General features: G+C 47.6%; 2 protein-coding genes across 4 annotated transcripts in view; one reads left to right on the plus strand and one right to left on the minus strand.

Annotated features, from left to right (window-relative positions):
- Positions 1 to 20480, plus strand: part of OAZ2 (ornithine decarboxylase antizyme 2) — a 67468-nt gene extending 46988 nt beyond the window's left edge. Inside the window, 5 exon segments of the mRNA XM_036087194.2 lie at positions 17388 to 17463; positions 17465 to 17545; positions 18799 to 18974; positions 19770 to 19855; positions 20111 to 20480. Of these exon segments, the coding sequence (XP_035943087.1) occupies positions 17388 to 17463; positions 17465 to 17545; positions 18799 to 18974; positions 19770 to 19855; positions 20111 to 20241 (550 nt within the window). The 3' untranslated portion in view covers positions 20242 to 20480.
- A 2228-nt stretch (positions 20481 to 22708) lies between these two features.
- The window catches only part of ZNF609 (zinc finger protein 609), a 212527-nt gene continuing 208216 nt past the window's right edge, over positions 22709 to 27019 (minus strand). For all 3 annotated transcript variants that reach the window (XM_078079211.1, XM_078079210.1, XM_078079208.1), the window contains one exon: positions 22709 to 27013. The gene's annotated coding sequence lies outside the window, so the exon portion shown is untranslated. The remainder of the gene's footprint in view (positions 27014 to 27019) is intronic.

Below are 27019 nucleotides of genomic sequence, written 5' to 3' on the forward strand. Positions count from 1 at the left end.
ATCTTATTCAGGTTTTGCCAGTTTTTCTTGTTCTCGTCTGTGTGTGTGCCTGTGTGTGTTTGGTTTTATACAGTTTTAGCACATGTGTAGGTTCGGGTGTCTACCCCAAGCATCAAGATGCTGAGCAGTTCTGTCACCACCAGCATCCGTCAGTGTTGCCCTTTTATAACTGTGCCCACCTCCAGCCCACCTTCCCACCTCCCCCATCCCATCCCAAACCGCTGCCAGTCACTCAGTTGTCCTCTATTTCTAAAATATTGTCATTTCCAAGTGTTATATAAGTGGAATCATACAGCATAGAACCTTTTTCCAGTCAGCATACTTTCCCAAGAAATTCATCCAAGTTGTTACACATATCAGTCAACAGTTCAGCCCTTTTTAGGGCTGACTAGTAGTCTGTGGTGGGGATGTGCCACACTGTGTTTAATCATTTGCCTGCTGAAGGACATCTGGGCTGGTTCCAATTTTTGGTAATTATGAATAAAGCTGCAGTGAACATACATGCACAAGTTTTTATGTGAAGATGTTTTCATTTCTCTGGAACAAGTGCCCAAGAGTGCGATTCCTGGGTCATCTGGTAGTTGTGCAGTTAGCTTTTTTTTTTTTTAAGGTTTTATTTATTTATTTGAGAGAGAGAGAGCAGGAGCCGGGGCGGGGGCAGAGGGAGAAGTAGAGAGAGAGAATCCCAAGGAGGCTCTGTACTCAGCATGGAGCCCGACGCGGGGCTTGATCTCACGACCCCGAGATCATGACCTGAGCTGAAATCAAGAGTCAGAAGCTCAACTGACTGAGCCACCCAGGTGCCCCTGCTCGGTTAATTTTCTAAGAAATTGCCAAATTGTTTTCCAGAATGGCTGTGATATTAGTTTTCAAGGATTGGAGAGCATGTTCATGTGCTGATGGGCAAGATTAGATTGTAGGAGCCAGGTTCTTAAAAAGTGGAGAGAGGGTGGGTCCCATGGCTCCTGTGGTGGGCTTGTAAGGGAGGGGACACTTCTCAGAGTACAAGGCAGGGAGAGATACCGGAGGGTGCAGAGGCAGATAAGTTTGCGGGTTGTGTTAGGAATGAGAGGAAGCTCCCTTTTACTTCTGTTTCCTCAGTAACAGAAGAGGCTAGGGCAATACATTGCTCCACATCAAATCATCATGTTGTATGCCAAAACGAATACAATGTTATATGTCAATTGTATCTCAATACAACTGGAAAAAAAACACTTAAGAACGTGTGTCATCAGCTGAGATGAGAGGGGAGAGGTTTTATGGAGAGTGGAGAAGCAAACTTACTGGAGAAGTGTCATAGGCATTCCCAAGCAGTGTTGAGAATCTGTTTGAGGTTAGGGCTGTGAACATGAAGTGAAGGTAATCTGCCTGGACGTGTGGTTTTGCTCTAGCAAAAGCACTGGGAAGGCAGATGGTGGATTTATCCAGAGTAGGGGTTTTCCCAGGCCAGCACACTTGGAGGAGAGAGGGCAAGAGAGTGGTTATAGTAATGGATGATGGAAATGAAGGTAAGAAAGAAGGAACATGAAAAGTGGGTCTAATGAGTAGTGAGACATTAGTGAGGACAAGGGATCAGAACACATGATAAAGTCAAAGAATTGTTGAGGGAGACTTAATTAAGGAAAAGGTTGTGGCTGGAGAGTCTCCATATTGGAAGTGGAATGACTTAGTGAAGACAAAGTTGAGGGTGTGACCACAGGAGTGAGCAGTTGCTGTCGAGTGTGAAAAATATCGCTGGAGATGAGGTGGTCAGGGAAGTGATGGAGAGGCCATCACATGGATGTGGAGCTCACCAAATATAACAAAATATAGGGTGGACAGAGGGCCAGTGAGCCAAGAGCTAAATGATGGGCTGGAGCGACCAGGAGGTTGATTGATAACATTAACCAAGATGGTATGTCCAGATGGTGAAGCTTCAAAGGGACAGGGGCTTTGTAGGAGGAGTGGGGGAAGCACTGGTTTAGAAATGGTGTTCGGGGTGGGAGAGGAATGACCTGAGCTGCAGGCAGATGCTTAACCACTTCCTGACTCTGAGGTACAGGAGAATAAGGAAAATAGCATTCACTTAAGAGGGCTGCCAAAACCTCAGTGTACTCAGGGGATAGCACAGTTTCAGTTAAGGCAAGGAGGTGAAGGCAGCATCCTGAGAAAAGGCTGAGGATATGGAAGAATTTGCTGATCACAGGTTGCAGAGGGCACAGAAGAAGGACGTGGCTGAGGGCAGGGAGCTGGAAGCGTCTCGCCAGTGGGAGGACAAGGATGGAGGTGATACTAAATGAGAAGGAATTCAAACCTGTGGTGATGGCTGAGGTAAATCGGGATAGGGGAATGACAGGATACAGTGCTGTCCAGAACTTTTTGTGTTGATGGAAAATCTGTACTGTAAACACTAGCCACATGTGATTATTAAGCACATGAAATGTGGTGAATGGGATCGAGAGGCTAAATTTTTAACCTTATCATTTTAATTAATTCAAGTTTAAATAGCCACATGTGGCTAGTGGCTATCATATTGGACAGCACAAGTCAGAGGAAGGTGGCTTCCCATTTTTGTGACATTTTCACTTGCCGGTCAGCGGTCATCAGGATGGTCACTCCTCCAAATAGCGAGGTGTAGCAAAGACCTTCTTATTCCTCTATCATGCAAATCCAGATGAAGCACAGGGTCAGGCAACTTGGGGTCCAAATTCTTTTTTTTTTAAGATTTTATTTATTTATTTGTCAGAGAGAGAGCATGAGTGAGCACACAAACAGGGGGAGCGGCAGGCAGAGGGAGAAGTGGGCTCCTCACTGAGCAGGGAGCCCCATGTAGGACTCGATCCCAGTATCCTGGGATCATGACCTAAGCCGAAGGCAGACACTTAACTGACTGAGACACCCAGGCATCCCTGGGGTCCAGATTCTAACTCTACCACTCAGTAGCTTTGAATTAGAGCAAATAAATTAACTTGCTTGATATGCATAGGCCTTCAGTATATATTAGTTGGCAAAATCTCCCTGAGGTTTCCTTTCATCTGTGGAATGGGAATGGGGAGCTGTTGTAAAAATTAGTGCTTTAGCATGATGTTCAGTAAATAGTCCCTGTTATTGACGTACTGAGTTCTTAATATTTGCTGATTGGTCAAAAACTGTCCTTCAGGCCAAAAGGTTGCTTGTCCAGGGATGGCCTGGCAGAAATGAGCCATCCCAGTTCCCTTTGAGTTCCAGGTCTCTCGGATTACAAGATGGGGTAGGTCAGGGCTGGGTTTCATTGTTCAGTTCTGCTATGTACTGGGGTAAGAACATTCCTGACCTGAGCTTGGAAGTGCAGGTAAGGATAGCCAAGGGGACAAGCTTGAGGATCTAAAGTGAGCCATGGTATGGGAGCCTCTAGTCATATTCTGGGCAGTTTTTTTTTTTTTTTTAAGCTTTATTTATTTATTTGAGAGAGTGTGAGAGTGCAAGTGTGTGCGGTTGGGGTTGGAGGGACAGAGGGAGAGGGAGAAACAAACTCTCCACTGAGCAGGACCCCAGGATCATGACCTGAGCTGAAGGCAGATGCTTAACCGACTGAATCACCAGGCACCCCATAATTTGGACAGTTCTGGTATCATTTACCACTTTGATTTTTCCTGAAAAAGCCTTCGTTTCATAGCTCCAACCTTTCTTCCATCCCTGCATCCCCATCATCTAAAAATCGAAAGCATGTTGTTTGTGAAGTAGAGTAATGGTGTCCTGAGATTCTAATGGGAGACATTTGTGATTTGGGGCTATAATGAACTAGGAGTCATAGTGACCTCTGATTTGGAGTGATTGTGATCACCCTTTCTGTGAAGCCATCCATAATTCCCTAGTTATTATCTCTGTGGTCTCTCTCAGTTTGAACATTTACTTCCCTCAGCCTCTCAGTGTCTCTCCCTCTGACTAGATTGTGACATCCGAGGCAGGAATTTTGCCTAATTGATCATTGAGTATTCCTGGACTCTGGCGCATGTCTGGAGCACATAGTAAGTAGCTGCTCAATAATGATTTTTGTTGAATAAGTGAATGAATGGGATTTGAGGTGATGGCACCCCACTGTGAGCTAAGACAACGTGACCTCTCTTGCTGGCGGTCTGGATTGCCTACGAACAGATTGTGTTGAGGTGCCTGTGTCTGTGGCCTGCAATGACTGTGATCTGAGAGGTCTGTGCAGTGATTGTAGCCTGTTGTCACTGACCTGTGATAAGGACCAGCAGGGACAGTGAATGGAGGTGACTGTGAAACTTGCGTGATTGTGATCTCAAGCAGCTGTGAACAAGTTAGCCATGGTGCCTTCCACCACTGCTGTCAGGTGACTGTGATCCTGACCCACAGAGATTTGGCTTCAGATGACCACCAGCCAGTGTCAGACCTTGACCATTGACCTGAGATGTCTCTCAGGTGCAGAGACCGTTGATCTCAGCTGGCCGCTGAGGTTATTGATCTGCATTATGAGCTGACGTAACTGAGATCTGTGAACCTGGGCTCAGTCTGGGAATGGCGCTAATATGTGCGTACTACTCTTAGATTTGATTTTGTTTTTTATAATAATATATCCTCCCAGGGCTTACAAATGACACACCCCTGCTTGGCCCCACGCAAACGAGGGTTAGGGACGAGGACTAGGTTGGGTCAATGCTCAGAAAACTCTACTTGAAATACAACGCATCTTCGTGCCGCGCAGCTAAAACCACTGCCACGACCACAGCCACCCGCAAAGGCCGCTTCTCCTCCAGACCCCTGCCCCCCCCCAAAACCCTGATGCGCCTGCGTGGAGGCGGGGCCGGGCTTTGCCCTTTGTTGTGGGCCCCAGTTTCCCAGGACACCGTGCGGCGCTGGGGTGGGGCTATGCAGATGAGGCACCGGGGGCGGGGCGGTTGCGGCGGCGTCGGCGGCGGCCGGGGAGGGTCAGTTGGAGGCAGGCGCTCGCTGAGGCAGGAGGAGGGCTCTGGGCCCGCGGCCTGACAGGGACTTAGCCCGCAGAGATCGGCCCCGCGCGCGCGCGACCCCACACCCACCCTCTCATCCACCTACCCACTCCCTGCGCCGCCTCCTCCCACCCTGAGCAGAGCCGCCGAGGATGATAAACACCCAGGACAGGTAACGGCCCGGCCCAGGCTCCCCGCCCCCATCCTCCCCTCATCTGCTCCAGAGGGACTTCCCCAACCCCCGGCCGGTTCCAGCCCCCATAGCGGGGCCTATCCGCCCCCCACTGGGTCCCTTCCCCACTTCAGCCACCCCAGTCCAAGTCCCCAGCCCCGCAACGGGGCCTCCTTCCGCCCTTTAGCCCCCTCCCTCCAGCCCGGCCCATCCCCCTCATCCGGGCCTCCTGCTCCCGCAAAGCCCCCCCTCAAGCCAGGACCCAGTCTTCCAATCAAGTCCCTATTTCCTTTAAGTCCCGTCGGACGGTGCCCCTTTCCCCAAACATGGGCTATTCCCTCATCCAGATTCTCCAGATTATTTCCCATTTTCCCCAAGTCTTTCTTCCTACCCCCTTTAAGTCACATAACCCTTCCCTTTGAATCTCTTCCCTTGAAACTGCATCCTCCAACCAAACCCCTCTCTTATCACTGCCGCCCCTCCCCCAGTCAGGCTCCAACCTTCAGCTCTCAACTGGACTCATTACCCTTCCCCCTTCCCCTCCCCCGTTTTCTCAGGCCTAATAGTTTTTACAGTGATGCCCAGCCGTCCCTTTGGTCCCTTACTCCTGCTTCATCTTTTCCCATCTTTCCTCCCTCGACACCCCTTTCCCAGTTAGGCCTCGTTTTCCCTGTCTCCCAACCTTCCTCCTTTTATTTCTCACTTTGGACTTGACTCCAGTTTGCCATCCTATTCCCGTAGTGAGGTTCCCCCAACACTCTTCTGAACACTGCTACCCTCTAAACACTTTCTCTCAGCTGGAACTCCTCTTTACTCTTATTTTTCCCTTCTTAATTGAATCCCATGTTTAGATCATTAGATCTCAGAACTCAGCCCACGCTGCTTCTATTGAAGGCCTACTCTCTTTCCCTGTACTTCGCTTTTTCCCAGTGCCTAAAAATCAGGCCCATGCTCTGGATACTGGGCCTTTGCAAGTTTCCTTCCTCAAAACCTGACCCCAGTCTTCCCCATTAATTGGAGAGAAAGGCTGCACATTTTTCTGAAACAGCACCAGTGGTTTTCTAAACTTGCCTCCTACTTATTTCCCCTGCCCAAACTAGGCAGAATTGATCACTCAGCTTTCCTCTCTCTTCCTCTCTTTTTCCCAAGGCAGCTCTTGTTGTCATCCATCTCTTCTTCAGACATACCTGGTGTTTCTGCCCCAAACTCTGTGAAACTGTTCCATAATCCTGATTCCTCACAATTTTTAACCCTAGTTGCTTTTTCTACATCAGAATGACTTCCATTTACAATTTGGGTCTAATTTTCTTCCTAATTTTCCCCCCTAGACTTGTTGCTGTCCCTTCCAAAATAAGCCTGAAGCTCATTTAGTTCTCCACACCAGACCCTTTGTCCCCAGATTTGGCCTTAGGGCCTCTGCTCCACACTTGGGCCTCATTGTTTTGCAAGCAGATCTGTTCCCTGTAGATCCTCCTTAAATTGTGTCGTGGTCTGTCCAGAGCTAGTGTGTAGTTCCTTTTACAAACATATCCTTCCTTACTGCTTTTAACCCCCCCTATGGGGCTCTACCTGCCATTCAAGCAAACTTGGGCTCCGTTCTCTTTAAGATGGTCTCTAACTTGCCATTTCCCAGTCCTTTAGCAGCACCATCCTTAAATAGTCCCGCTGGGTTTTTAGCTTTTCTTGTATCTCAGTGTTTCTCAACCTTGGCTGCACGTTTGAAAAATCAATCACCTGGACCCCACCTTGAAAGATCTGTTGTAATTGGGCTAGGGTGGGGCCTGGTTATTAGTATATATTTTTAAAGCTCTCTGGGTAATTCTTTGTAATGTGCAGTCAGGGATAAGAACCACTGCCTTCTTCCCAACCCCCCCCCCCCCCCCCAGACCTTTCCCATCGTGTTTCTTTAGTGTCAGCCCTTTCTCTTCTGAAAAGGGCCTTGTTTCCTTCAGGGCTTTCTTAGTCTTTCTTTCTCAGGTACTGTCCAGAAATACCCAGGATACCCACAACAGCCTCTTAAGTTCTCCTACCTTGAGTTACTCTGTTCTCAGCCATTAGCCATTTTCATTCTCAGACTCTTATCTAGCCCACACACCTCCATTTCTTCCCTATATGCAGAAAGAAAATTCACTCCTTGTTTTCTGGTTTGTTATGGTCGTATTTGATCCATTACCCCTACCTCTCAACTTTCTTCACCTACAGGCCCATTCTGTTTTCCTTTTCTGAGACTGTCAATGTCCATGTCCCTTTGCAGTCCCTGCTTTTATTACATCTTCTCTACCCAGCCCCTCTGGAGCTGAGGAGGTGGACGTGGATATATACTTGGATGGTGCTGGATGACAAAGGTGTTGCTTGTGGTAAAGCTGGGTGTGATGAGGATAAGACAGTAGGTATGAGAGAGGACAGGATGAAGTGCAGGGGTGGAGGGAAGCAAAGGAACCTACAGGAAAATCCACAAAAAGGGTATATGAGATGGATTTTCTTTTCTATGTTTTTGTCTCCACAGTGGGGTTTGGAAGGTGGTGTGGTCTCAGCAGGCATTCTCTGGAGTCTTCTGGACTGAGTTGGTTTGGTGCCAAGTCTTTTGCAGGCACTTGGAACCAACACATAAGGGTCTTCATTGACTATGAGGTTGTGAGACTTGAGTTCTAGTTCTGGCTTAGCTAGTGTGCTTCCATGTAAAAAGAGGGGGTTGGGTTTGCTTGATTTAAGATTCCTTCCAGCTTCCTAAGTGGCAAAACAGGCTTGCTTGTCTCCAGGGCCCTTGCTTAGTGTGTTGGTAATTTGAGGGGCTTGGCTGTATGAAAGGCAGGTGGAGGGAGGAGCCAGCTGGCCTGCCGGGGCCTGGGCAGGAGCAAGGCCTTGGATCAGGCTCCTCCACTTTGGCCTGGGGGTGGGGTGGGGCGGTGTGTACAGGGTGTCTGATTTCTTTGAGTTATGGCAATCCTGTTTCCATAACATGTTTCCCAGCCTCCTCTGGCCTGCCCCTAACTTTCTAAAAGGATCCTGGTAGAGCCCTAACTAGGGATTCCGATAACAGCCGGATGTTCTTCCCAGTCTGTGTGCTTGGTGTTTTGTATCCGCAGAGGGGAGGGGGAGCTGGCTAGTGTAGCTCTCATTGGGTGGGGGATGGGCTCTCGAGCTTCCCTGGCTCCAGTGAAATACTCAAGAGGTGGAGGCTTGGTTTCCTGGAAGAAATAGTTGCAGAGGAGCTGGTAGTATGTTTTGAAAACAAAGCTCTTCCTTTCCAGTTTTGTTCCAATTAGTACCTCCAGATTGTCAAAATTCCTGATGGTGGGGGAGGGAAGAAGACAAAGGAACAAGCACTTTTATTATGGTGTTTGAACATGAGGCTTAAATCCAAGGAAATCAAACTTCATGGCCTTTCTCTCCCTGAATTTGCGGGGGCAGGAAGACAGTATCTGTCTAGGGTCGGCTTAGTACCTTGTGACAGTACATTATGTGGAGAAGAGCTTGCCCTGGCTTTATATCCATGTTATAATCAATCTTTGTCTGATGGGCTTTGAGAAGCATTTGGTTCTACAGGTGTTTCCTCTTGGGGGTGGACAGAGCACATGAGCACATCAGACCTACTCTGAGTATCTTCACAGAATGGTTCCCTGGTAATGGAATTTCTTTCTCTCCCCCCAAAGATACGGTTTTGGTTATTCCTTATTTATTGGCACTATGGCTTGTCAGGTGTGGGATAGTAGGGAGAGCAAGTTTTCCTACCATGTACCTTCAAGGTCATTCCACAGAGAGAGACAGACTCCTAGTACAGTTGGGAATCCCCCCCCCCCCCCAAATTGGAGGTATGCTTCAGAAAGCAGTGTGGACTAATAATAGTAATTCCTCACTCTGCCAAGAAATCCAAATTTAGCTTCAGAGCTGCTCAGAAATATAAAAAGGGGGACTGAGGAGTGGGGTAGAGGATGTTACGTATGTGCATTTCTAGAAAAAAAAAAGTAATTCATCCCTTTTTGAAACAGTATGCAGTGTTAATTCAAGTTGGTGCCATGACTCGGAAGGCTGTGAAGCCTAATTGAAAGCTATAAACCAGAAATAGCCAAGTCGGTGAGCAAGAATTTTGTTGCTTGAAGTGAACAAAACAGGTAGTTTTCTGTTAGCAGCAGAATAAAGTGCTTTGTATAAGATAAACCTTAAGAAAATCTCCTAGGCCTTTGATACTATATTAACAATGAACTCATTCTGTCCTGGGAAGAGAGGCTGGAACTGGATGAGAGTTTACTATACAAACTAGATCAAGGTACTTAAATTGTAAAATTAAGGTCTAATTTTAAAGCATGAGTACCTTGCTCTCCATCCACCTCTGTAGCCAATGTGGTTATGCCTACCTTTGGCAGAAGATGTACCAATATCAGTTGTGTAATAAGATAAACAGACCTCAGAGGCGGATATTCTAGCTGCCACCACAAGCGTGTTTCTTGTGGAGAATCAACCAAAACCCAGTTTTGCTTTCAGTCTGTGATTCAGAGTGGTGATGTCATTTTCTTTATAATTGTGCTTAGCAAGTAGACTCCCTTTGGCACACAGAACAGCCCTAGAGAAATGACTTATGCCTGGCGTCTGACCAGGGTCCCTTTCTCATATGGGAAGGGAACTGGCAGCTGGAAATCAGCCTCTATGGTCTCACTAGACTGGAGGTGGCCATCACCTCCTACCTTTCTTCCTATTTCTTAGCTAAATGTGATGGCAGCCCTGGATTGGTCCCTCTTTGCATAGGGATTAGTCATCAGAAACCTTTCTAGTCTAAGTAAAAAGCAGCCTGTGTGAGGGAAGTCTGGGCCTAGAGAGTGTTCTGTGAGGTAGAGCCTGAGACAGGAATGGATCAGAAGAGGTTGAAAGAGGGGAATAAATGTAGAATGCTTGGGAATGTGGTTTTTATGTCTTTTCACTTGATACCACAAGGTAGGTAATACCAAGGCCATCTGACCCTCCCCTGACAGGTAATGGAAACCAGAGAGAAAGGGTGCAAGCTTAGGCCACTTTGATTAAAGTGAAATGTGATCAAAAGTTTATCAAGGAGAATATGAATTCACATATTTGTTAGATGTAGCTGAATGGAAGTTAGCCACAGAATTATATTAAATCTCTACGTAGCAGGCCGTCCCCTGCTTTGAGCACACTAAATATAAAAATCAAAACTGACATAAAGTCAACGTAAGTGATTCTTTAACAGGAGATCCTTTACTCTATCAAGAGATTTAAAGGTACTTCCTTTAAATAGTAAGCATCGTAGAGATTTAAAAATAGGATTTGAATTATAAAAATTTGATTTACCAGCAACATTCCCCAGGAATACATCTGCATACGCTGTCTGTAGCCAGTGTATGAAATTACAACTTGCTAAGGGCATTTCAGACAACAGTGTCACAGAGTGCTTTGACTTAGAGGCAGGAGGGTGTGGTATGTCGGTAGCGTTCATATGTATCCTGAGATGTGTTTCCAGGGGCGTGTCTGATAACAACTGAGAAAATAAGAGGGACTAACAGATAGGCTCTAATCTCCCATCTCTCTTCTGAACTAACTTGGATATTTGACACCTTCATTTCCAGCATGGTATATTTTTTTCTTCAAAAGCAAGACCAGCCCAGCTGGATGTTTGGGTTCAGTCTGATACATTTGATTCTTCTTAATGAGCCTGATCTTTTCAGGCTCTAGACTGAGCTGCTTAAATCATCTTTTTGTGGTAAAGATTAAACCATGCCTGCCCCCCAGTGGAGTGAGCAGGATGTGAGGAAGGAATAGAAAAAGCTGGGCATTGGAGCCAGTAGAAACAAGACTGAACTGAATATGAAACCAAATCTGGTTTGGATCTTGTGACAGAAGGACCTGTGTTGAGAAGCCACTTTCACTGTGCAAAAGTTCCTGCAAGATTCCCTGTTCTCTGTTGAGATTGGTGGCATATATTTTTTCACAATACCATTTTGAAGACTAAAGTCAATACAAGAACAGAAGGCTATTCTTTTTTTTATTTTTATTTTTAAGTAATCTCTGCACCCAATGTAGGGCTCGAACTCATGACCCTGAGATCAAGAGTCACATGCTCTACCGACTGAGCCCGCCAGGTGCCCCTGTTTTCTTTTTTTAATTGAAAAAATAACTGACATACTATGTTGTATTAGTTTCAGGCATACAACATAGTGTGATTCAATAATTACATACATTACAAAAGGGTACCATGTGTCACCATACAAAGTTGTTACGATATTATTGACTATATTCCCTGTGTCCTACATTACATGTCTTACTTATTTTGTAAATGGAGGATTGTACCTCTTAGTCCTTTTCACGTATTTCATCCTCTGGCAACCATCAGTTTGTTCTCTATCTGTAAGTCTGTTTCTGTTTTGTTTTGTTCCTTTAGATTCCACACATAAGTGAAATCATAAAGTATTCGTCTTCCTCTGACTTATTTCACTTAGCATAATGCCCTTTAGGTTTATCCATAGTTCTCACAAATGGCAAGATTTCGTTCTTTTTTATGGCCGAGTAGTATACCATTGTGTATATATACCACATTCTTATCCATTCATATATTGATGGACAGTTAAGTTGCTTCTGTATCTTGGCTATCATAATTACTGCTGTGATGAACATAAGGGTATGTATATCTTCTTGAAAGTGTTTTCATTTTTTTCAGATAAGTACCTAGAAGTGGAATTGCTGGATCGTATTTTAATTGTTTGAGGAACCTCCATACTGTTTTCCACAGCGGCTGCACCAGTTTGCATTCCCACCAGTAGTGTACAAGGGTTCCTTTTTCTCCACATCCTCACCAACACTTGTTACTTCCTTCCTTTTTCTTTTTCTGTTTTTTTTTAAGATTATTTATTTGACAGAGACAGCGAGAGAGGGAACACAAGCAGGGGGAGTGGGAGAGGGAGAAGCAGGCCTCCCACCGAGCAGGGAGCCCAATGCGTGGCTCAATCCCAAGACTCCGGGATCATGACCTGAGCTGAAGGCAGACGCCCAATGACTGAGCCACCCAGGCGCCCCATTTCTTTCTTTCTTTCTTTTTTTTTTTAAGAGAAGGGGAGAAGGGGGTGAGAGAGGCAGAGGGGGAGAGAGAGAGAGAGAGAGTGTCTCGGGACCCAGCCTCACGACCCTGAGATCATGATATGAGCCGAAACCAAAAGAATTGGCCGCTCAACTGACTGAGCCACCAGCACTTGTTATTTCTTGTCATTTTGATACTAGCCATTGTGACAGGTATGAGATGATGTATCACTGTGGTTTTGATTTGCATTTCCCTGATGATTAGTGATGTTGAGCATCTTTTCACATGCCTGTTGGCTATTTATGTCTTCTTTGATATATGACAAATGTCTTGAGATCCTCTGCTCGTTTTTTTTTTTTTAAGGTTTATTTATTTTAGAGAGAGCCCATCAGTGGGGGTAGGAGCAGAGGGAAAGGGAGAGATCCTCAAGCAGACTCGCCACTGAGTGCAGAGCCCGATGTGGGCGGGGCTCGATCCCAGGACCCTGAGATCATGACCTGAGCTGAAATCAAGAGTTGGATGCTCTGGGCGCCTGGGTGGCTCAGTTGGTTAAGCGACTGCCTTCGGCTCAGGTCATGATCCTGGAGTCCCGGAATCGAGTCCCGCATCGGGCTCCCTGCTCAGCAGGGGGTCTGCTGCTCCCTCTGACCCTCTTCCCTCTTGTGCTGTCTCTCATTCTCTCTCTGAAATAAATAAATAAAATCTTAAAAAAAAAAAAAGCTGGATGCTCAACCAGCTGAGCCACCCAGGTGCCCCTCCTCTGCCCATTTTTTAATCAGATTGATTTTGTTTGTTTATTTAATATTTTATTTATTTGACAGAGATACAGCGAGAGAGGGAACACAAGCAGGGGGAGTGGGAGAGGGAGAAGCAGGCTTCCCTCCCAGCAGGGAGCCCGATGCGGGGCTCGATCCCAGGACCCTGGGATCATGACCTGAGCCGAAGGCAGACTCTTAACGACTGAGCCAACCAGGTGCCCCAATCAGATTGTTCTTTGATACTGAGTTGTATGAGTTGTTGGTTTTTTGTTTTTTAGATTTTATTTTTTTAAATTAAGCTCTACACCCACTGTGGGGCTCGAGCCGAATGACCCTGAGATCAAGAGTCACATGCTCTGCCGACTGAGCCAGCCAGGCACCCTTGTATGAGGGTTTTTTTTTTTAATATATTTTTTGGATGTTAATCCCTTATTGGATAATATCATTTGTGAATATCTTCTTCCATTCATTTGGTTACCTTTTTGTTCAGTTCCCTTTGCAAGCTTTTTAGTTCTGTGTAGTCCCATTTGCTTATTTTTGTTTTTGTTTTCCTTGCCTAAGGAGAAAGATCCAAAAAAATAGTGCTAAGACTGATGAACCATACCAGGTGTTTTATGGTTTCAGGTTTTACATTTAAGTCTTTAATCCATCTTGAATTTAGTTTTGTGTATGGTGTGAGAAAGTGGTCGTTTTATTTTTGCATATAGCTGTCCAGTTTTCCCAGCACCATTTTTTGAAGAGACTGTCTTTTCCCCATTGTATATTCTTTCCTCCTTTGTAGATTAATGGAACATATGTGTATGGTTTTATTTCTAGGCTCTATTATATTCCATTGAGCTATGTGTCTGTGCCAATACCATACTGTTTTGAATACTGTAACTTTGTAGTATACTTTAAAATCTGAGAGGGTGATACCTTCAGCTTTGTTGTTTCTCAAGATTGCTTTGGCTGTTTGGGCTCTTTTGTGGCATCATACAAACTTTAGGATTATTTGTTCTAGTTCTGTGAAAAATGCCATTGGTATTTTGATAGGGATTGCACTGAAGTCTTTAGATTGCTTTGGGTAGTGTGGACGTAACAGTATTCTTCCAGTTCATGTCATGGTATATCTTTGCATTTGTATCTTTAGTTTCTTTCATCAGTGTCTTACAGTTTTCAGAGTACAGGTTTTTTTACTTCCTTGGTTCAATGTAGTCCTAAGTATTCTTTCTTTATTTTTTTTTTATAATGGAATTGTAAATGGGATTGTTTTCTTAATTTCTCCTTCTGGTAGTTTGTTGTTAGTGTATATAAATGCAACAGATTTTTATAAACTGATTTTGTATTCTACAACCTTACTAAATTGATTTATCCTCATAGGTTTTTGGTGGAGCTATTGAGGTTTTCTATATATAGTAGCATGTCATCTACAAATAGTGACAAGGTGCCTTGTATTTATTTTCCTTGCCTGATTACTGTTCATGCCCCTTAATTTCTTTAACCACCACATATGTACCCATCTCCCTGTCCTTCTCACTTCAGAAATGACAGGTTTTTTGAAAGAGAAGCAATTTGCCATTCACAGCAAATAATGAAAAGCAGATCCATTATGATGGACGATGAAGATAATTGTTGATTGTGATCTCCAGTCTACTAAGTTTATCCTAAACCCTAGCTGTTTCTCTTAGGGAACTGGAAGTGGATCCTAGTGTGGGACCCAAAACACCTTTCCACTCTCATTCATACACTTGCTCATGTGCAGACTTCGTTGGGAGGAGGAGGAGTTTCCAGGATCCTTGTGTATAAGAGTGGGGAAGTAAATGATTTGTTACCATGGAATAGACTTCTTGCATTTACTTCAAGAGGAGTGAGCACATAGATTAGTGCTGGAGTTGTTGGTTTTTTGTTTTTTAGATTTTATTTTTTTTAATTAATCTCTACGCCCACTGTGGGGCTCGAACTGAATTTGTTCAGACCAGGCCCTAGGGATTATTTCTAGGTAGACAAAGGGGATTCTGGATCTAAAAAAAGGAAAATCCACCTTACTCTGATTTTTTTAGTAGGTTGGCCCCATTGCTTCTGCTATTTGCAAGTAAAAATTAGCTCAGAATGAAGATGGTGGTTGGAATGCCCATCAGGTGGAAGGTAGCTCTGTCATCCAAAGACTAGGGAGGAATAATTTCCTTGGAAGTAGGAGTCTGAGGTTAGCACTAGAATTCTAGAACTGCAAGGGCCTTGGGGATCTGGTGGTTTTGTGAACCCATGCAATTCTGGTATATAAGGGCTATATCTCACCCGTCTACCCCAGAGGAGAAGTCTGCCCAGTTCTTGGGTAGTTCCACTGACCAATACATTGCAAGCCAGTTTTCTTCAGTGGTCCAGCGTTCCTGGTGTTTGCAAGAACCTCAACGGAGGCTCATAGTTGTCACTAGGGAATGGGAACAGAACCATACCGTGTGTGTGTGTGGGGGGGGGGTGTATATACACCTTTGCTTACGGAAGCCCCCCTTGTCTTAATTTTTTCTGGCCCAGGCACTATTATTCTGTTCCTTAACACATTGGAACGGGGGGATGATAATAGTTTATTGTCCCTAGTAGAAAATAAATTCCTCCTTGAAAACAACATAGTCCTCAGTCATGCCCCTTCTGCTGGTTGGTGTTGGTGAGGCTAAGAGCGGGGGAGATGAGGATGGCCTGAGGCTTTCCAGAGGAGGCAGGAGGTGGTGCATGTGTTTTTTATGCTGTGCCAGGCCACCAACACTGCCCTGGGAACTCCCATCTCCCAGTGAAAAAATTTTTTTTAAGGATTTATTTTATTTATTTGAGAGAGTGTGTGTGCATGAGCGTGAGCCATGGGAGGGGCAGAGGGAGAGAATCTTGGGCAGACTCGCCTCTGAGCGTGGAACCCAACACGGGGCTTGAGCTCAGGACCCTGAGAGCCTGACCTAAGCGGAAATCAAGAGTTGGATGCTTAACTGACTGAGCCATCCAGGTGCCCTGCAGTGAAATTTCTAAGTGTAATTTCAGGCCCCTGGTTGAAATCCTTGAGAGAAAGGAGCCAAGCTAGAGCAGTGATGGGTTTGGACTTCCTGTCTCAGCTGGAATGCTCACACAGGTCTCTTAGGTACTGAGGATCTTAGTTGGATGCCCCTTTGGTTATTGTACCATTGCCATGTTAGGTGTGAGTTCAGTTTTATCACTCTGAGCCCAAGTGAGGAACTCAAGTCTGGTGTGCCATGCCACATAAAGCAAAAAGTGTGAAGAATGGTGCCTTGCATCTTATTACAACTGGCTTTCAGGAAAAAAAAAAAAGCCGTGATTTATGTCATTTGCTGATTTCTGTGGTGTAAATATTTCCCCTGTGGCCCGTGTAAGCTACCAACGTGACATCAGTAAACACACAGTTGGGGAGATACGGGCTCAGTCGTGTGAGCGGGCGCTAGCACACCCCTGCGGCGGCCTCCCGTACGGTATCCATCGCGTTCAGCCGCCTGGAGGCTGGGCTGTTGGGGTCACGGGACAGGCCTGTTGCCGACTCGTGGAGCACGTGCACCACTTCCTGCCCTGCTTCACTTGCTCTTGGCCTGTGAGGTGAGCTATATATAGCTCAGCCTCAGGAACCACTAAATCAGATTCAAAGAAGGCAGTGGGTCCACCTGAATATCATGGTGGCAGTAAGGGCACACACCTGGAGGTGACAGGGAGCTCCTTCAGGAGCCTTTCACCCTCTGTAATCCATCTGATTATTGGCTTCCTTACTCAGTTCCCAGCAATTATTCCTTCTCCCTGATACACGTGCGCCTGAGTGTCCATTCTGCTCACATCAGTGTTACCTAAACTCCCATGCCCAGGTCAGATCGTAGCAAAGGAGGGCAAGGAAGCCCAACATTTGGTGGCATACCAGGGACAAACTCAGACCATAATACTCTGTACGGTAGTGCACCTCTTCTCTGAGAGCCAGATCCCTGGATTTAATTCAGTTCTTGACCCTGGAGAGATTTGGGTTATTGATTTCTTGTCCAGGTCTTTTGTTTAGATTGGGGAGGAAGCCATCATTGGAAAAGTGGCCTTGAGAGTTCCTCAGGGACATGGTACCCAGCCCATGTGATCTCTTGAGGCCCATATGCCTCTCCAGCTGGAAGGGACTGTGTAGGTTTTGAGATTGCCTCATAGGTTGTTGAAGTACTGGTAGAATAAGGAAGGGGGACTGGGGGACAGGGTGCTAAGGCCTTGAAGGCACGCCAGGATCTGGTTCCTTTCGGGCTTGCCAGTGTCACAGATTTGTTTGATGTCGAGCAGGTGTTCCTCGGGTCAGATATGCCCAGCTGGGCTCCCTCTGCTTTCTGCAGGGTGGTGGGTGCGCTGGAAGAGCACAGAAGTAGGTCTGGAAGCTGAAAGGTTTGGGGGGGGGCAGTGGTGTAGCTTTAGAACACTTGTTTTGGGAGAGCCAGGGCAGAGGTTGGAGTGGGATGTTGTGTTAAATTTTTAAGCCCCGGCGTTTACTGTCTCACCTTCTCTGTCTTTTGCAGTAGTATTTTGCCTTTGAGTAACTGTCCCCAGCTCCAGTGCTGCAGGCACATTGTTCCGGGGCCTCTGTGGTGCTCCTGATGCCCCTCACCCACTGTCGAAGATCCCCGGTGGGCGAGGGGGCGGCAGGGATCCTTCTCTCTCAGCTCTAATATATAAGGTAAGGAGGACTCCGGGGTGGAAGGCTTGGAGCAGAGCTGTCGGAAGATTCCACTCAGCTGCTGCTTAAGGGTAGTAATTGCCTTCTTGAGTCTTCTCTTAGGCCAGGCCAGTAGGGGAATCCGGAAGGACTCTTTCAGATGAGGCTGCTCTGTGGTTGTGGGGAGTACTAGGAGGAGGAGATCGGCAGCAAGCAAACACTGCCATCTTCTTAGCTTGGTGGTCAGCACTTCAGTGCCAGTTCAGGGTCCTGAGTGGGAAGAACTCCGATGAATGGGAGGGGTGCAAGAACTCTTTTGGTGTGATTCCTCAGTTTCTCTTGAGAAATACCAAGGGCCAGGAGGAGCAGTTTTCCACGACACTCAGGTATTCTGATTTTCCATCCCTTACTGGCCTGATTGGGGTTGGGCTGGATGGGGCGGGGGGGGACAGGAGAAGGGGCTTTGCATCTCCATCATCTGTCATTCTGGCAGCATAGGGTACATCCCAGGAGCTTTAGAGAATGCTGGCCATCTGCCCTAAGAATGATCTGGGCTGGGGCAGCCAGTCCTTTGCTGCCCTTTAATCTCCTGTGATTGAGGCCCAAAAGTTGGCTTAGCTTCTCCCCAAGATTGGCATTGAAGGGTAGCAGGGTGGCTGAGTTCTGGCCTCTTGAGGTTGTGCACAGGGGAGACAACATGGACTTGGTAGTCTACCTGGAAGCAGGCTTTGGTTGAGCTGGGCCCCAGCTAGGCCCTCACATATATTCTCTTTGTTTCTAATGTTTCTCTTTCAGAGAGAGAAGGAAAAGAGCTTGGTGTTCGGGGGACACACATGGGTTTAGAGTCAGGGAGACCTTGTTTGAATATCAACTCTGCCATTTACTAGCTATGGAGATTCGGGTCTGTTGCTTAATTGTTCTGAGCCCCTAGCATCTCAGATTTAAAATTGGGGGTATTAATAACTAGCTCAGATGCTTCTGGTGGCATGAAAAATGGGAAAGCACCTTACACAGTACTTGGCTTCTAGTGGACACTTGGTAAGTATTTCCCTTCCCATCATGCTGACTTGTAGCTGTCATCAGCTTGTCTTTGTGCCTGACGAGTGATGGATGGCTCCATTTAGCCAGCATGCGGCTCTACATTTTCAGTGTGTCCTTCATCCCATACTACCCTGAGATTGGCCCAAGAGGACTCCCAGGACCACCTAGGTTAGGGAGCCTGTGATGTGGCCAGAGCAGTAGTGACCTGGTCCTCTGACCTGATCTCCTCCCAGGACGAGAAGCTCACTGTGACCCAGGACCTCCCTGTGAACGATGGAAAACCTCACATTGTCCACTTCCAGTATGAGGTCACCGAGGTGAAAGTCTCTTCCTGGGATGCAGTCCTGTCCAGCCAGAGCCTGTTTGTAGAAATCCCAGATGGATTATTAGCTGATGGGAGCAAAGAAGGGTAAGGAGCAGGTGCTGGGGAAGGGGAAGGAGGGCCCATTCCAGAGAAGGGCATATGCTTGTTGGGGCCAGCAGATGAACAGAGGGTCTGCCTTCTTCCCTAGTTCTAGGTTTCCCAAGCAGTTCGTAACAGGTTATTTTTAGCCAGTAAAACAGGCCTGCTGTACGTTATAATTAAGGGAGATCGTTATCACATTAACCAAATCCCGGTCATTTAATTGCCCCACGGTTCACTCTTCTCAGCAGACATCAAATCCCCCTTCAGCCGCCATACAGTGATGCAGTTCAAAAGGGCAGGAAGCTTTGAGCTACAGTGGGATTTCATTGGATTGGGCGAGGCCCTCCAAGGCAGCCAGGTGTGTAAGAAACAGTCCTAAAGACGGAGTTCTCTTGAGTTGCTCCTTTCTCTTGAGGAAATCCTTTTAGGCGGTGTTAGGGCCCAGAGAGTGTCCCAGTGGCTGTGGTTCTCAAACTTGGCAACTTTGGAAGATCACTGAAAAACCAGGTTCTCTTCCTAGGCCCCATACTATCTTGTGAACTGCATTAGTGAAGTTGGTTAGTATTAATTTCAGATGAAGAACCCTTATTCCAGGAAGGGAGAATTCAGTAACATTTTTCTCTGGATTGTGGCTTTTTTCTGAACTTCAGGCTCTTGAAATAGGAAGCCTCTCCTTGGAGGTTCCCTATTTATATTGCTGGCTGTAAGCCTCAGAGAAGGCTTTTTTGAGGGAGGGTTGGGTGGGTGGGAAGTCTAGAGGTGGTAGTAGGCCTGAGTTGTTTTCTTTGCTTCTGGCAGATTGTTAGCACTGCTAGAGTTTGCTGAAGAGAAGATGAAAGTGAACTACGTCTTCATCTGCTTCAGGAAGGGCCGGGAAGACAGAGGTGAGGAATCAAAGTAGCCTGAGATCTACTGCCCAGACAGTGGGGAAGTAGTGAGGGGAAAAGGGGCTCCCTATTCAGTGAAGTAGGGCTCTTGAATTTGCCATATAAACTCTGGGAAATCACAGGGGTGGGAGTGCCCGAAGGGTCTTTAGTAAAGGCCTCGTGCTTATTTATTCCATCTTGGTTTTTTGTTTTCCCTTGATTTGAACCTACCCTTGTGTTTCTTATCAGAATCCTTTTTACACTCTTCTGCAGCTCCACTCCTGAAGACCTTCAGCTTCTTGGGCTTTGAGATTGTGCGTCCAGGCCATCCCTGTGTTCCCTCTCGGCCAGATGTGATGTTCATGGTTTACCCCCTGGACCAGAACTTGTCCGATGAGGACTAATGGTCATAGAGGATGCTTTGCCCAAGAGCCACAGTGGGGGAAGAGGGGAAGTTAGGCAGCCCTGGGACAGAGGAGGGGGCTCCTTGCTGTCTAGGGAAGGACGCGGAGGGGCTCAGGGTGAGGGTTGCCTATTGTGTTCTCGGAGTTGACTCGTTGAGATTGTTTTCCATAAAGAACAGTATAAACATATTATTCACATGTAATCACCAATAGTAAATGAAGATGTTTATGAACTGGCATTAGAAGCTTTTTAAACTGCGCTGTGTGATGTGCTCTGTCTAGCCTAGGGGAGGACATTGCCTAGATGGGGGGAGGGACTGTCCGGGTCCAGGGGCAAGGCCCGGAGGGCTGGTGGGCAGCACTGTCAGGCTCAGGTTCCCCTGCTGTTGGGCTTTCTTTTTTGGTTTTTAAGACTTGTGTATTTTCTTTCCTTGCTTCCTTTCAACCCAGGGACTCCTGAGTATAGGCTTTTTGGCCCCTGGGCTGTGTCCTTGTTTTTCGACACTCCACCTGGACTCCTCTGTGTGCATTTGTGTCTGGCCTGGAGAAACCAGGTCTGACCCCCTCCTTCTTTACAGCTTAGTGTTACTCTGGCATTTGGTTAAGCTGGCTTAATCTGTTTAATGTTATCAGTGCATTTTAAATAGGGGCATTGAAGTTCACTCCCACCACCAGGGCTTTCTTTGGGGTGCCTGGGCCTTAAAACTCTAGCCAAACTCCCAATTCTCAAATCAAGCCAGTTCTTGCTCCTGGCTGCAGGCCCAGGCCCCAAGGTGTCTCCTTCCTAGGGTCACAAAAGAGCAGAGAGGAAGAGGAATAGCAACTCAGGGCCTGGGGGTCGTGTGGGAATCTGCTCTTAGGGACTGGATGCCTCTGCCTGGCTGAGTATAGTGCTGACTGCCCCTCCTCTCTCTCTCTCAACAGGTTCTGAGTAGTGCCTGAGCCCCTGCCCCACAGGGCTTAGGGGTGGGACTGAGGGTATAGAAGTGGCCTGCCCTTTTCTGTTTTCACTGAACAGCTTGTTCTAAGGGGGGAGGAAGGGGGAGAGATCTAGATTGGGTGAGAGGGGGGTGGGGGTGTCAGGGAGGCAAGTGTGTTGTGTTACTGTGTCAATAAACTGATTTAAAGTTGTGGTTGGTCTGTTTTTCATTCCTGTACCAGGACCGGCTTTCTACCACTACTCTTTTGAGTCTAGAGCGTAACGTAGCAGGGGTCTGATACGTGCTTCTCAGGAAAAAAGCTGCAGTGCATCAGGACAGATAAACCGGCTGAAGCCTCTGGGGCCACATTACACTGCAAAACATGGTTGCTAGGACTCTGGGACAAACTGCCAGTACCCCCTAGAGAGGTATGTACACATCAGCTTCATCCAAAATAGAGGCTCTACCCAGGATCCACGCTGTTCTCAGTGTTTCCTTTTGTGTAGAAGGCTGGGTCCTGAAACTGAGTTCTGACTTCTGCATAGGCTGCCTGACATTCTCATTCTTGGAGGTGTTTGAAGGAAGCAGCACACACCTTCCCTAGGACGGTGTGGCTGCCATTCCTCTTGCACCACCAGCCCGATTGATAAGCTCTCAGTGGCACTGCAGGGAGCTAGGATTCTTTTTTTTTTTTCCTAAACTAGGCTCCACACCCAACATGGGGCTTGAGCCCCAGATAGCCCCTTAAATTCTTTTTAATTGGTTAATTAAATGCTTACAATAGCAATTTTTTTCCCTTTTGCTTCTGTTTTCGCAAGTGCTGGGCAGGTTCTTCTTCCTACAGCTTTGGAATGATCTACTTTGGAACAGTCAATAGCTGTGGCTGTCCTAAGTTTTTCTGAGTCTTTGGCCCATTTTCACAGTGTCCTGTGTGGAGCTTGTGTTTTCACACCAGGCCATGTTACTAACCTTGGACCTGTCACAGCGGACCAGGTTTTTAAAAGTGACTGTAACACCTCCACCTTCCACAGTATTAGAAGGTCTGGGCCTAGACATTCAGCTGGAACAGGAAGGACTCGAAGATGTCCTCCACTGAGGAGCTAACCCCTAGAGGCAGCGTAAAGGCAGGGACTGGAAAATGGTCACTACTGAGACACCTGCAGTAGAGGTCCACGTGAATGTGGACAATGGCCAAGTTAATGTAGGCAGTTTAGGATCATGGTAAACTCAAGCCCAGAGAATCTACAAGACTGGGATAAAGAACCAAGACAAAATGCAGTCCTTTACTAGTCTTTCAAACAAGCAGAGGGGACAGGAAGCACACCTGAGGTTCTGCTGCCATCTGTTGGTAGATCCCCTTCAATACAGCTAGAGGTAGAAGGGCAGAATTGGAAACCCTTTCAAAAAAGAAAAATTTTGCCAGATAAGACTGCTGGCAGGAAAGAAATCTGGTACCCAAAAGTTGCACTCCAATTAAAAAAGTAACTTAGAAGGTATATTTTGAGGGGTTGATGGATAGGATATGTGAAAGGCAAACTAAGTCTAAATTTAAGAACAGGGATATTACAAACTTTATTTAATAAATACAACAAATAATTTAAAAATATACTTCAATTCCAGAGCCAATTAAGAAAAGGAAGTAGAGAAAGGGGAAAAAAGGGGGAGCAGGAGATCAGAGGAAAAAGATAAAGTTCAGGAGACAGAACAATGGTTTGGTTGGGCTGTGTGTCAGAATGTACCACCCTTTAAAATTCTGACCCAAATGCTCTTGACTCCTAAACCCTTAGCCCTTGTTCTGATGGGGTAGCCATAGGAGTCTACCAGCTAGGAATGATTCTCTGGGCTCCGGATCAGAGCACTCCGGAGGCTGGAATTGGGGGGGGGGGGGGGGAGAGTGTTAGGAGACAGTTTCGCACTCATTCCTAAAAACCATCTGTTCTAACTCCCAGGGGGGTTTAAATAGTGCAAAACTCTTAAGTGGAGAGCTCCTAGCTGCATAGTTTCACAACTGAGTGTCCGAAGCCAGGGCCTCCGGGAGACAGGTCCCAGGTACCGAGGGGTCCAAAGCCACTTTGGTGAATGGGATCTAAGGGGGAAGAGAGGAGAGGCCAGGTCCGGAAAACACTGCTGGGCAAGAAAGGACTGCAGGGCAGGTAGTCTGGACGCTGGATTCAGCAGTTGGCCATCAGCCAGGGAAGGTGGAGCTGAGGATGCTTATGGAGCAGGACCAGGAAGATCAGGAAAGTTGAGGGAAAACAGAAAAGTGGGGAGGGAGGAGGAGGCAGCTCAGCAGCAAACTCCAGGAGAAATAACCAGCAGCCCTCACAGATTTGTGATTGTCTCTTAAAAAGATTTATTTTCTCTTCTTGCCTGAATGTACAAAGGCAAAAAGAGTACAGTTTGTATATATATATATTTATATATATATATATAAAAAACAAGGAACTTGGTAATGTACACTTTACAGAAGGGAAGAATCAGGAAGACTGAAATTAAATCCAACAGAGCAACGCCAATGGAACAAAAGCTATGAACAGCAACACTGCCCCTCCAGCCCGGGCCTCCAGCTTGCCCCAACCTGCTCCCAATGGGGGGGGCTGAGCACCAAGGCAAGCGGGTGGGCTGGGGCAAGAGGGGCTGGGGGCGGGGCCTGGGAGGGGCTTGATCCCAGGAGGGGCCCATGGCAGAGGATCACTGGAAAGCTTCCTGGGATGCCCTAGTAGTAAAACAAATGACAAAGGCCCGGAATTATGGGGCCAGCTAGCTGCCCAGTTGAATCATAGGGGCAGGAGAGTAGACATTGGGATGGTGACAGGGTACACAGTATAATAAGCGACGTGGGTGACCTCAAAGCCCGTGTACAGTAACTCTAGCCCTTCTATAGTCTCCCCCTCCCAACCCCCAAGCCACATCCTCTCACCCTCACCTTGGAGCCTGGAGAGAAGATTCAAGAATCACCGTTTCATTTCATGGGGTGCCCTCTTAACCCTTCTGCATGTGGTCTTTCGACCTGGGGACATGTGGAGGGGATGAGGTAAGAGAAGGGAGCCTCATACATGTACACATACATGCACAGGCAGGGAAGGGAGGAATGAAGAGGCAGATGTGAGCCCTAAAGAGCAGCTCTCCAAACCTTGGCTGTCCTAGCTGCGGGGGAGGCTCCTGCCCTCTAGCTTCTCGTGCGGAGCCCCGACGAGCGAGGTCTTGGAAAAGGCCCGGGCAGGGGTGGCTCACAGTGAGCCTTGGTCCGGGGGTTGTGGCCCTTAGCAGCACACTTTGCCAGCCTTTGCCCATGGGGTGGGACCCTTGCAGAGGCTCTCATCTCTCTGAGCAGGTCATGGGTACCCCCACCCGGGGGCCGCCTCCCCAAACAGAGTGGCAGGAGGCGGACAGCAGATCGTTCTCTTGGCACTGGGCGAGGACCGGCTGCTGCTTTGTGTTGTTTCAGGGAGGGAAGACGGGGCCGGGTGAGGAGCGGGGACTGGGAAAAGGCAGTGCTAGTCCGCCCTTGCTTTCACCTGCTCCTCTGGGCAGCTCAGCGCCTACTCTTCTACGGAGACTTGGATATAAGGATCAGAGAGCCAAATGTTTTTTAAGGAAAAGAAAAAGCTGTCCCCTTCTGCAGAACCCAAGACTGCCCTGCTAATACAGAAGTTCCTCTTCTCTGCGTTACAGAATAACGTGGAAAGGGCAGGAATGTGGGGCCAGGCCTGCCCAACGGGAAAGAAAATTACTCCAACGGTTTCTTTACAATATGTACAGAGCACGCTGTGAGCCAGCGCCACAGATACAAAACACACAACAATATTTAAAAACAAACAGGAACAGAGATGGGCCCTTGGCTCCACCCCACAGGAGCCTGGCAGGGCATCATCAGGCTGAAATTCAGAGTCATCCCCCTGGTGGAGGTGACTCAGGTTAGGCAGGGTGAAGGAGTCCAAACCAACTACTTCCATGGAATAGGAAGTCTGGGGTCGCAGGAGGCAGAGGGAATGATGGGGGCAAGAGGCTGCTGGGGGGCCTGCTAAGTGGTCTAAAACAGTGAGTTTTGGGAGAGGGCTCAGAACCCAACTTGAATAAAAACAATGACATGAAAACCCAGAGGGAAGGTCTATAGATCAGAGGGGCTCCTCTTGGGCAAATGACCCCAAGCCATTCAGAGTAGGGGTCCAGGGTTCTTGGAGAGCAGCCTCTGCTGGGCATTGTGCTTACTATCCACCACCTCCACGCCCCAAACTGAGTCAGAGCCAAGTCCTTGCTCTTAAACGGTCACTTTGGCACTCTGGTCACAAATACCCCTCTCGAGCCTAGGCTGGTGTGTAAGTCTTTCTTAATCCAGACGGTCAAGGAAAGATAGCCAAGGAGAACAAAGGGACGCTACCTCAAAAGCAAAATAAGAGCTAAAGCTCCCCATACCCTGGGGAAGAAGTGACTCCAATAAAGCTAGCAAATCATCGTCACTTTCCCAGGGCAAAAAGCCTGAAGCTGGACTGGTAGGCTGCATTCCTAAGGAGAGCACAGAAATGTCTGCTGCCTCATAGCACAGCTCCACTGAGTACACTCTGGGGTTCTGAGGAGTAATGGCTTGGATGTGTTATCCCAGGGTCTAAGGAACACCTACCTTCCCATGGCCAGTGGCCCCTAAAACAAAAACGTGTGTTACAAAGAAACACAGCTTATATTGGCACACACGGGGTTGCAGATGGAGCTGTATAAAATCATGTACTTGTATACAGAGCAATGAGGCTGTATATATTTGTGGCCCTAAATGAGGAGGATACTCAGCTGGCTGACTGGACAGGACATCTCTAAGAACTGCTGGGTGCTCCCAGGGCCCGCCTCCTGGGCCTTGCCCTAAGGTGACCTGACAGACTCCAAAGCTCCCCATGCTGGGGGGCATACTGTTTTACCTGCCTGAGTCTTAAGAGCCAAGCAGTGGAAAAGAAAAGGAGCGATCAGCATGGGGATCCCCCTGGGAAAGGCACCAAGGGGTCAGGAGGAAAGAGAGACAAGGGCAAGGAGTTGGGGGCTAAGAAGCAGCAGGACTTAGTGGGGATGCGGGTTCTATTTCACAACACTCCATTCATGCTCCAGCTCCAGCTTACTCCCAGTGTCCCCGGGGAGCCCTGTGCTGGTGTTGGGACCCTGGCTCTCTGCCTGACGGGCAGCCCAAGGCCACGGTGGGGCAAATGCCTTGGTCTTCCTTTCCCGGCTAGGCTCTGAGCATGTATATGTGCTCACGCGGGAGGGGAGAAGTCTTCGTGTCTGAAGACCTTGTTTTCACAACTACAGAGAAAACAGCCCCCAATTTCTTTCCTGAGATTCTAATTCCTCCACATGCTGCCAGTTCCCAGGGCCCAAACTGCTGGGGAGATGCAGGAATCTGGTGGTTGTGGTAATGACGGTGAGAGGGGTACGGCTGCTGTGCTGTCCTCAGACCTTACCCAGTGCTTGGGAGTCCCTCCCTGGGGGTGAGGGTGGGGTGTTGGCACTGCTCTGGCAGCGGGCCAGGGTCTTGGGGAACAGAACAGTGACTTCTCTGGGCTGAGGCCATGTTCCCCTGGTTGCTCCCCATGCCTTCATCTCCACAGGGGCCACGATAGTCACACTGTGGCCAGAGAATAAATATTTTTGCTAAGTACCAGCTCTCCAGCTCCTGAGGAAGAGGGTGGGTCAGGCAGTCCAGGGATCTGGTAGAGGTGAGAGAGCCAAGGGTCTGCCTTCGGTCACGGTAGGAACGGCAAACAGGATGATCAACACCATTTAACTGATGTCTAAATGGCACCTCCAGCACCTCCTTGGGTGAGCCAGTCCGGGCCCGTGAAGCTGACTTCATCCGGGCACTTGGTGTTCTGCAA

Source organism: Halichoerus grypus, chromosome 8 (assembly GCF_964656455.1).
Source record: "Halichoerus grypus chromosome 8, mHalGry1.hap1.1, whole genome shotgun sequence".
NCBI lineage: Eukaryota > Metazoa > Chordata > Mammalia > Carnivora > Phocidae > Halichoerus > Halichoerus grypus.